This window comes from Acomys russatus, chromosome 11 (assembly GCF_903995435.1).
Source record: "Acomys russatus chromosome 11, mAcoRus1.1, whole genome shotgun sequence".
Taxonomy (NCBI): domain Eukaryota; kingdom Metazoa; phylum Chordata; class Mammalia; order Rodentia; family Muridae; genus Acomys; species Acomys russatus.
In genome coordinates this window covers 13,789,008-13,800,093 of record NC_067147.1, presented here as the reverse complement: position 1 = coordinate 13,800,093, position 11,086 = coordinate 13,789,008, and the positions used below count along the sequence as shown (strand labels likewise).

Here is an 11,086-nt window from a genome sequence, read left to right as displayed (position 1 = left end):
GGGTGGCTAATTAGTTTTATCAACTACCACAGAATTTCCTACGTCAAGGGTTTTCTTGGGACACACACTAATTAAAGGCAAGTATAAAAATATGTGCAACTTTTTCTCGAGGATACACAAAACTCACAAGTTACATAAATATTTTTGTGTAATTTACAAATATATAAATTTGTTAGAAAAGCATGCCTCTTAAATTTTGGTATATTTTCACTTAAAGACATTTTTTAATTGAAAAGAAAGACGGGGACAGAAAGAGTGTTTTCTCAAAGCTGGTTCTTATTTAGGGAAACAGGTGGTTTTAATTAACACATCAGAAACTCTACTATTGTCAGGGTTATTTGTATCAAGCAACATACCGAAACAACACACACACACACACACACACACACACACACACACACAACAATACAAACAGAAAGCAACACAGTAATTTTAGCATGTTTCTGTCTTGACTTTAGAAATACACCTTTTTATGGCTGTAACACCAATCCTTGCATGGATCCTTAGTTTTGAAATTAGGAAGACACAGTGAGTTACCCAATTAAAGGGTCATCGTCATCCTCCTGCAGCTGAAGGCGGGAGAATGGGCGGGAAGCCGACTCTCGGTTCTGCATGAAGATTATGAGACCTGTCAGCATGGTTAACACCAACAGTGCACTAATAACAATTCCAATGACTTCTGGGAGATTAATGCACCACTGGTCCACCAACAAGCACTTGGTGTGACTGAAGGTCCCATTGTTGGGATGTGGTTTCAGTCCCAGGATGTGGCACATCATTGGGTAAATGTCCACAGTGTTAATGGTGCTCTGCCTGTAGCCTTTTCTAAAAGCAGGACCATGAGCAGCAAGGAACGGATGCATACTAGGCAGAGAATTGTCATAGCCATGGTCACCTACTGGAGAAAAAGACAAAGCCGTGTTATTAAGCATCAGTGTTTCACAACATCACTCGTTCACCAGAAATCCACAAGCGTCCTGCCAGCCATGTTCCCATTCTCTAAGATTCTGGCTGGCTGCACTAACCAGAAGCCAGACATGAAAAATCTGTGCTTCCTTCAACTTAGGCTGACCTGCATCTTACATGTACTTACATGTCTTCCTAATGAAGCTTGGCTTCAGACGTGAACACTTCTCAACCTGATGTACTTGTGTTTCAGCCCTAACCCACGCGCTTCACCTATCCATCTCCAGTGCTGGGTGCAAAAGCTCATGGTCAACCGGTAACTTCCATAACCTACAGACCTAAAGAAGCTAAGTAACAGGGAGGCCCCAACGGAGGATGCTTGATTCTGACTCAGAGGGGCAAACGCAACAGGCATCGGGAGCGCTTGCAGAGAGAACCAGGACCAGGACCAGGACTGGAGCCGACCACAGAGGTCCTCTGAAGGACTCCACCCAGCAGGGGAATGAATCAGATGCTGAGACTCACAGCCCAACCCTGAGGCAGAGTGCAGGGAGACTTATAGGAGAGCTGGGGGACAGAAGGACCTGTCTCTGCAGGAGCTCCACAAGGACAACAGAGCCAACACATCTGGGCCCAGGGGGACCTGCAGAGACTGACGCACCAACCAAGGACCATGCAGCGAGAGGACCTAGACAGATGTAGTTGACAGGCAGCACAGACTCCATTGTGAGTCCCATAATAAGGGGCGGAGGGGCGGCCTCTGACATGGACTCTGGTGCCCACTTCTTGATCACTTCCCCGTGGCAGGGCGGCCTTGCCAGCCCACGCCCACACAGGAACAGGATGCAGGCAGTCCAGATGAGACTTGATAGGCTGGGGTCAGATGATAGGGGATGGGGGAATCCTCTTTCTGAGGAGTAGGTGGGGGTAGAAGAAGGGAGGGGGCTACAATCAGGATATAAAGTGAATAAATGAAACAATTATTTTTAAAAATATGTTCAGGTGCTGAGAGAGTAGGAGACAGCACAGTGAATGGGAGGAGGGGATTTCAGACTTAGATACCTCAGGTGTTTCAGTAAGAACTGCCATGGCATAATGCATCACTGATTTACTGCCAGTTAATAAACACCCCAAAAGCGGGCAAGGTGGACAAATGAGGATTTTAGAGAAGGCATCTGTGTACTGAAGGTAAAAGAAATGCAGACAACTCTAGCTTGTAACACCAGGAAATGCTTGACTCAAAGAAACACGTGGCTAACGGCTCCCAATAGAATTCCAACGCCCAGTTCTTCAGTTTGGCTCTAACAACCCTGCCTATGCATGCGTAGCACGTGCATTTCGTGAATTTCCATTTTAGGGACACGGAAGTTTGCCGCAGTGTTCTGGGACTGATATGACAAGTCTCCAGTGATTCCATGGCAATTACAATTCCAATTCAAGTAAGTAAGTATCAATGGAAAAGGTACTGGGAATGCAAAGTCCTGCAAATTATATTTGTCTGTCCTTCCATACTGATGGACTGTGATGGTTTTGTTCTCTTCTCTATATTTTTCAAGTTTACAAAACTAAGTATGTAAAACAGCATAAATATAAAGAATACACAAACTCACTTAGTCCGTTTACCCTTGCCTGACACTTGCAGACTCCCATCCTATAGACTGCAACTAAATCTGGTCCTTCACCTGTGTTTGTAAGCCAACTTTCCCCACACATTCACCAGTTCAGTGGCCATTTTCATGCTAGAAAAAGAGCTGAGATAGTAACTGAAACAGAACACTGGCCCACAAAGCCAAAAATATTCATTATCCAGCACTGTAAAGACGTTTGCTGACCCCCGAGTCGGACTTTGATATCAGAACTCTTAAAGTACTAAAATGCAATACCATGCACAGAAGAATGCTCTTCATCTGAGACACGTGGCTCGCCCCTCTACCCTCAGTCAATGCCTCAGGAGCCCCTGTAATGTAGCTACTTTGAATACTTGGTCGCCTGTTTGTTTGCTCTCAGCTCTTGCCCAGGGATCCACAGAACCACAGCATGCAAGCGATGTCATCATTTGGGAAAGTCTAAGGGTCACTCAGGCCGACTTTTTTTTTTTGTAACCCACACAAGGAGAAGGAATTAGAAAGTGAAACTGCAGCTCTCCCCTAAAATTACACAACCTCCTAGTGGAACAGTGAGATGATGGCCGTGGTAAATGGCTGCATAATGAAAATCACTTGAGGACTACCTTTGCAACACTGAACTAATGGTGCCGTATGAGCATACCTAAATCAGTGCACCTGCCTTGCAGAACAAGGTCACAATGTGCGATGTGCCCTGTAGGGACTTCAGAAATATCAGAAACAAATACTTACATTTTAATGATGACTTGTTGACTACAATTGTCCAGCCTTCATCAGCAACCAAAATAATAGGCTGAATTCGATCATTATGCTGGTAGTAAAATCTGTTAGGAATATGTTCTTTGAGATAAACATTCATGTGAGGGCTACAGTGTTTCAGTTTGTCATAAACCTCTGTAACATCTGTAAAAGGGGAAGACAAAACGGAAAACTGCCTTTGACTTAGAAGCAATGATACCCTCATATCATTACAGCATAAACAGAAACACATTCTGGACAATATTATCTAATTAATTGCTTTTAATTCTCTAAACAGAGAGTAATTACCTGACACAGTCAGAGATGGGCAAACACAAAGGCAGCTTGAGTAACTGACATATATAATTATGTGACAATGTCAGGAATGGGCATGCACAGGCACTTTCAATAACCCACATATCTATTTTCATGATGTAGCCTGTCCTGGTCGACTCAGAAAAAGGGTTGTTTTCACAAATATAAACTGTGCGTCACTACTGATCACTAATTCCACAGCTGGAAGAAATGTCTCTTCCACTTATTTTAAACAGCTACTTACTTATTTTGGGAAGAATCGCAGCCACGGGGGTTAAATCTATAACACTGTAGGATGACTGGTTGATGCAGGAATCCAAATCTATCAGTCTGTTCTCAGAACACTGAGTCATCCCATGATCACTCGTAATAATTACGTTAAGGCTTTCCCACAGTCCTAACACCTTCAGTTTTTGGACAAGATCGCCAGTAAGGTCATCTATTTCTTTCAATACTTTACTCATGTTTCCTTTATCTTCAGGCCCAAATCTGTGGCCGCTCACATCTGGTTCTTCCCAATAGAGTGCTGCAAAGGTGACTGGTGGGTTGGAGCTGCTGAGCCATGTGGCGACATAATCTAGTCTCTCCTTAAAGGGCACTGAGCTGCTGTAATTCATAAAATAGGAAGGTGTGATGTTGTGGATGAACACGTCAGTCCCAGGCCACATAGCAGCAGCACTTGATCTGTTTTCCTGAAGCTGATTGGTCACCCAAATAGGCACCGCCCCATTCCACCAAAATGGATCCTTATCGTTGGATTCCGAAAAGTGTTTCTTTGTGACGTCATCATACATGGAGTTGGCCACAATGCCATGGCTTTCCTCATATAAGCCTGTCACGATGCTGTAGTGGTTTGGAAATGTTTTTGTGATGAAAACGTTTTGGACTTGTTCCACCAAGACGCCCTCTTTGACAAAGTTCTGGAGGTGAGGAAGGTCATAGCTCTTCAGGTAGTCAGCTCGAAAGCCGTCAAAGGACACGAGGAGTAACTGAGGCGCCTCACTGTAGGAAGAGTTACCTCTACAGCCAGTGAGCAGGCTGCAAACCAGGAGAACTACTAATAACTTCATAACGAACACGCTGGACACAGCAGTGAGGGCTCCTAAAACCAAAGCACAATGCATGAAGTAGCAACGCTATTTAAGTCTCATAAATTTCGACAGCAGAAGAGAATCAACATTTACAAATCTTGTATATGCTAACTTTGCTGAAGTCAACTTAGAACTTAGATTTAAAGATAACAAGATAGTCGAAATATAGGGGGGAAATTGCCTTTACTTTTCCAGTCTCCTGGTGATACCCGCCCCATACATTCACCGAGCTCTGGAGGGAAAATAGGACATTCTTTTGTCCCAGCAACATTCCCATCCGTCTATCTTATTCATCCAGAGCAGCAGAAACTATTCTAAACATTTACCAAAAAATAGATGGAAACATAAAAATGATCCTTTTGTTCAAAATACAAATAATTCCAAGCTTTTTTAGTTTACCTTAAGCCCACGTGTAAATTTGGTAGAAATTCTAGCATCAATATGGTCACCAGTTTGTGTTTAAGAGAAAGAAGTGCAGCTATAGAGACAAAAATAAATGCTACCTGAGAGAGGAAATCTCAGTGGGCACTTGCTGCAGCTTTGACATGAAGCTCACTAACAGACAAAGCTTATAAGGACTTGCATGGCACAGTAACTTCAGAAGAAGCTTAACAGTTACTAAAAGGAATTTCATTGTGACACCACCCTTAAATATCCACCTTGCTGCTAAAGGCATGGCTATTTTTCCTAATATCCCAGGTCTAGCATTACCCTTAATTACTTTTTTTTTTAAATCCATTGGTTACTGGATTATATGGAATGTCATAGTATGTCTAAAACTTTTCAAATATAGTTACCTCTAACAGTTAGAGAGATGAGGAGACATTTCAATAAATGCTGCAAAAGACAGCTGGGCAGCCACATGCAAAAAAGAATCAGTGTGGCGCCCCGTCTCCTACCATCCAGAAACGTTAACTCCAAACGGATGATGGACCTACATAAAGGCTAATGGTGTAAAGTTCTTAGATGAAAACATAGCAGTGAATCTCCAGAACGTTTGCTTACATGCAAAGCTTAGATGCCATGCCAAGGACACAAATGAAAGCGAACACAAATGACTACCCCTTAGATGAAATGCTTAGGAGGGGCAATTCTACAGATAAGCCAGCACAGATAGCTACTTAGGGGTAGGCTTGTGAGAAAGTGACCGTAAATACCAAGGGGCAGGGAGCTGCTTTGGGGAATGGTGAAAGTGCCTTCAAATTGATGGTTATGCTTTCATAATGTTGTACACTTCAATGAGTGAATTTGGCGGTTTGTATCTTATGTATCAATAAAACTATAGTTTAAAAAAGCGGGGCTGTATTCTTAAATGCCCAGCCACAAAACAGCAAACATCTTCATTTCACTTTACCTAAAAAAAAAAAAAAAAAAAAAAAAAAAAAAAAAGGTGTGAATTATGCATAATGCAGATTTGGGTGTCTTAACGTGAGAATATTTTGCACTACTTCCTGTATGCAAAGCAAGTGTCACATAATGAAACCTGTTTGCCCTCCTTCCACAAAATGCAAACGAATGCTCTTTCTTCCCCAAACTCTGAGTAAAAGTCATGTTAAAAAAAATACATGCTATTATAAATCCTAGAGTTGGGAAAACATTTAGCACTCTGCCTGGATCCAAGAGCAGTCCTTGTCTTTAAGCTTAGCAACAGGGACGGAGTTGTTTGTTTGGTTTGGGTTCTTTGTTTTTTGAGAAAGGGTTTTTCTCTGTGTGGCCTTGGCTGTCCTGGACTCGCTTTGTAGATAGACCAGGCTGGCCTCGAACTCACAGAGATCCTCCTTGTCTCTTCATCCCAGAGTGCTGGGGTGACAGGTGTGTGCCACTGCACCCGGCTGCAACAGGGACAAAGCAGAAAGTCTGTATTCCTCAATATCAGGAGGCCTAGGGAATGGAACTCACACCTAGAAGATGGGTCCTTGGTCATCTAGTCCCTCCCAGCTTCTAGTCCCTTGTAAACTGGGGATGCATAAAGGTTAGCAGCAGACCTGCAATAATAATAATAATCATGATGATGATGATAATAATAATAATCTTCAATATTAGCTTCCCTCATCCATTTTAGTTATAAAATTAGTTAGGCCTGTGCTACAACAAGCAGAAGATTACAGCGGAACTAATGATAAATTAGGAAGATTTTAGACTCTTCTTTTTATAGATGGTGAAGCTGAAGTCCACTGGCTGGTGGAGCTCAGAAAGTTTCCTACGAACTTAATTTCATTTTTGTGACAAAGCATAGAAACACTACACGTTAACAAGCCACTGAACAGAATCATGCCTGTCAGAATATCTTTCCTAGCAGTGCAAAGGGCCACGTTTCCTAGGACATGTTTAATCCCAACACCGGGTCTCGAGCTATGAACGAGTCACCAGTTACAAGGTCCTCAAACCATTTTCATGGAGTGAGAGAGTCATGGTTCCAGGAATGAAACGAAAAATGCTGCAAGAAACTCTGTAATGTTTACACCGGTGAAAACTCCGAGGGAGTTAAAAAAAAAAAAAAAAAGGCGGATATATCTGGAGTGCATCCAATAGTTCGACGGTAGCTGGAAAGTTGATGTAGTCTCCAACTTAGGGGAGAAAACACCCCTTATGTCCTCTGGGTTGACTGTCTTGCCTGGAGAGAATGCATGCCAGTCAACTCTCACTGAACTAGGGTTGGGTTGGACGAGGGTGAGGCAAAAGCCATTTCCCAGCATTAGCATTCCATCTGCTCTTTGATGCAACGAAGTACAAATGTGGCTTTAAAATAGCACTATCCTTTGTTATCTGTGTGCACTGGTAGCAGGTAGTTTAGTTATAGATTTATATTAAGTGCTTAAACAATCTACGGGAAGAAACCCAATTCCCTGAAAGCTTTCTAAGTCTTAAAGATTCTAGGATTCTAAATGCTTCTCCGCCGTTCTACGCCACATAAGCATCTTTAAGTCAGTTACACCTCTCTTACTGCGCATAAAATGCCTCTCATCGTATATCCAATAAAAATGCTTCCTAGCTATGCTGAGTAAAACTGACTTTAAATTTAGATGAGGTTAGGTAAAGAGATGGGGAGCTCGAAAGCTCCACGCTCCCTTAAAAACTGAGAAAGCTCTGGAAAAACGGGAAGAAAGGGGGAAACCACAGACTTTGTGCTCCTGCAGCTGGCCTTCTGGAGTCCTACCAAAGAAAAGTGCACCGGAATTTTCCGGTCACTAGCTAGACAACCCTCAAACGCAGGGCTGGGACCAGCCTGGGAAGGGTTGTTTGTGCAGCGCCTGACCCAGCATCCGGCTTCTCTCCCCGCTCCGTCTCTAGATTTTTAGGACACTAAAAAAAAACAGACACCAAAGCAGGCGTGGCCCGGCGCACAAGCTAACCCCCGCGACACCAGTCCCCGCCCTCACATCCCGCCACAGTTAACATCCACCTGCCGGAGCACGCTCCTCCTCCCCGCCGCCCCGAGCACCCCACCACGCCGCACAGGGAGAAGGAGCTCTCCCTACGTCTTTATCCTCCGCCCTGGGCGTGCTGGGGGAAGGGAGTGGCATTTCCCTTCAGGACTCACCGGCCTGCGCGACCACCTCGCTCGGGCGCGCGGAACTCGGCGCTAGCGGAACGGCGCGCCCCGGGGTACGTGCGGGCGAGGCGGACGCGGGCGGAGCGCGACTCCGAGGAGCGCTTCCTGGGACGCCTGCGCAGTAGTGGATGCCCACCCCCGCGGGTGACCGTGGGACACCCGGGAGCTTGGTGCTGCCCAGGGCGCTTCGAGTGCGCAGCTGCCGGGCGCCCGGGGAGAGTCGCTGCGGCCGGCGGCGGAGTCTGAGACCGGTACCTGGATTGGATGCCAGAGCCCGCGGCGAATGGGACTCCCTTTCCCATTGGCTCGTTGCACTGTGCCATTCGGAGACAGGTGGAGTTGAATGGGACCTAGGAAAAAAGGTTTGCTTCTCCCTCCCGCCCCGTACCCCTTTCTTATCTCCCTAGTTATGGGTGCCCAGTTTTAGCCAGAAGACTAGGAAGCCCATTCTGCCCTCATCTGCCTTCACCTGTACAAGGAGAGAAACTCTGAAAACAGCCAGTTCATTTGTCTTTTTCCTGTCACGGTCCTGCCTTTTTGAATTCCTTTGCTGTTATATAAAATGGCCATTCATTCTGTTTATAACCAAGTGTTGCCTGCTTGTATAATCCCAAAGAAAAGCCAGTGAGGGTCCTCAAGCTAAACTTATTCTAATTACGCCTTTTCACAGAGCTGTGCATGTGAAATTATTCTCTTGCCTATAAAAAGGAGTATTAGTCAAGTGCCTCAAAAAATCCAACTTCTAACATGATTAGCAGAATTGCCAACCAGGTATATTTGTACTGCCCAGACACGATAGACAAAGGGAGGTAGTATTTTTTTTTCCTATGTATCTATAACCTCCAAAGTTGGGTTTAATGAGGTATTTTTAAGGCGCTCCATATTTAATGTCTCCTTCCTCTGTTAGAATGAATACAAGTGCCCAGAGAATATTTTCATTACTGTAGCTACACCAGATACTCAAGGGGCGTACAATGAAATGAATCAAGGATATCATAAGCCTATACCATGTCCCGAAATCTAAAAGACTTAGCTACGAACTCAGTAGCTGGATTTATTTGGTTCTTGCAGCAGTGAACGTTGAATGTCAAAGGCTAAATTTGGTACCCTGCTCTGAGTCGAGACTGATTGCCACCAAGGAGACTATTTTAACCTGAGTGTTGCCTCCTCGTTTATTAGTTTGCCTTGATAAATTGATGCTAGTTTCGAGCCTTAGCTACTATCCTGTGCATTAAGAAAAATTGGAGCGTCTCGGATCCTCGGGTTGTCTTTGCGAGCCGTGAGCAATCTTGGGCTCGTGCCTCAACCTGTTTCACCTTCATCTGCACAGCAAGTCCTTCTGCAGTACCAGCCTCTCAGGGTTCTAGTCAGATAAGTTCAGCAAAGCACACAGAGCACCTAGCATCCTCCCTGATCGTGGTGTGCACTGTGACCCCCTAAAAACGTCCCCCATTTTAAACAATAGTTAGGGTGAGATGGAGTTCCCCGAGAACGTACGTGATGCACAGTTTAGCAGAACGTACATTTTCTTTCTGCGTTTGGGGACTGAGATTCTGCATAACTTGCTACTTCCTTACTAGGGACACAATTGCTAAAAAATAAATAAAAATAAATAAAGGCCGGAATTGAGTGCCAAATGGGTGGCACGTGTGATAAAGGGAGCGGTGAGCTGATCACCAAGAGAAAGAGAAGTTTCCTCCTCTTCCACCGCCACTGCCGCCGCCTGTATGTGTGGATCAGCTCAGAGTCCCATGTAGTCTGGTCTCCTCCACTTTAAGATAAAGCAGTCAAAAACCAAAGGGACAAACCGATCCCTTTCAGCACCAGCCCTCTGTTGTCTCTCTTACATCTTCCTTATCAGCCATACTTGAAATCTGTGTCAAGTAGGGCGGCATGATAAGGGTTATCTGTTTCCTTGTAGAACAAGAAATGCAGAGAGAGGGTGCCCTTCAGAAATTGAGGGCTTTGCAGCTCAGCAAGTGAGGTTCCACTCACACACACTGCTCTCCTGTCCCTCCCCCCCCCCCCCAAGTAGCTGGAAATGAATTGGCATCTGTTCCCTCTAATGGTAAAGATAGCTACCTGCAGTTGCAGGAATGGTAGGATCCATTTTGTTTTGTGTTGTGTTGTTTTGTTTTGTTTTTCATGTACCCTAGGTAGTATAAATGACTTCTGGGGGGTGGTCTCTCAGAGATGACACCTCCAGTGCAGTTAGACTAGTTTCTGCCTCACATGCCCAACTTTAAGCCAGTAAAAGCAAAAAAACAAAAACAAAAACAAAACAACAACAACAAAACAAAGCCAGGTGATCACCAGCCTTCCCATCCACACCTGAGCTGAGCAGCAGATGGCCTTTATTTGTCCAAACCCACCTTTTCCTTACTAGATGTGAGATGGAGTGCGTGCTGGAAATGCCCACTAAAGTGTCCTTCTTGGAATGTAATGAAAAAAGAATGTGACATTGGTACTGATCTTCTTTTGTAGTGTGATTTTTTTTTTTTTGACATAGGTAAGCTTTATTCAGGTAGATGAAAGGAAAACATTCACTTATAGTGTTCTTTCATCTCAGCTTTTGAAAAGAGAGTTTTATAGAGAGAGCCTTTAAACTCACTCTGTGTTCGAGACTGAAAGGAAGCAATAGTCTAAAGTCATTAATCACAACAAATGGTGTGCTCTAGGAAGAACTGGCCAGGCAGAATTCATGGGGTGGGGGGGATAGGGGGGTGGGAAAGGGGAGAAGAAGAGGACAGAGGACGCTAAAGTCCATGTCTCTGCAGGCAACATCCGCTTTAAAGCAGCATGTCAAAGGATGTTTTTTTTTTCCTTTCATAAACTATGCTCAAGATTTCCCATCTGTT

The 11,086-nt window shown here is 44.5% G+C and overlaps 1 protein-coding gene across 2 annotated transcripts; it reads right to left on the bottom strand.

Moving 5' to 3' along the window:
* Positions 1-250: 250 nt before the first annotated feature.
* Positions 251-8,358, bottom strand: Enpp4 (ectonucleotide pyrophosphatase/phosphodiesterase 4). Of its 2 annotated transcripts, none has more exons than XM_051152924.1 (4): positions 8,217-8,358; positions 3,829-4,686; positions 3,264-3,434; positions 251-898 (listed from the first exon to the last, which is right to left on the bottom strand). In XM_051152924.1, the coding sequence occupies exons 2-4, from the start codon at positions 4,652-4,654 to the stop codon at positions 534-536; spliced, it is 1,362 nt and encodes a 453-aa protein (XP_051008881.1). In that variant the 5' UTR covers positions 4,655-4,686; positions 8,217-8,358; the 3' UTR covers positions 251-533. The 2 variants fall into 2 exon arrangements, with proteins under 2 accessions (XP_051008881.1, XP_051008880.1); XM_051152923.1 differs by having other exon boundaries at positions 251-895; positions 8,217-8,335.
* Between the last annotated feature and the right edge of the window lie 2,728 nt (positions 8,359-11,086).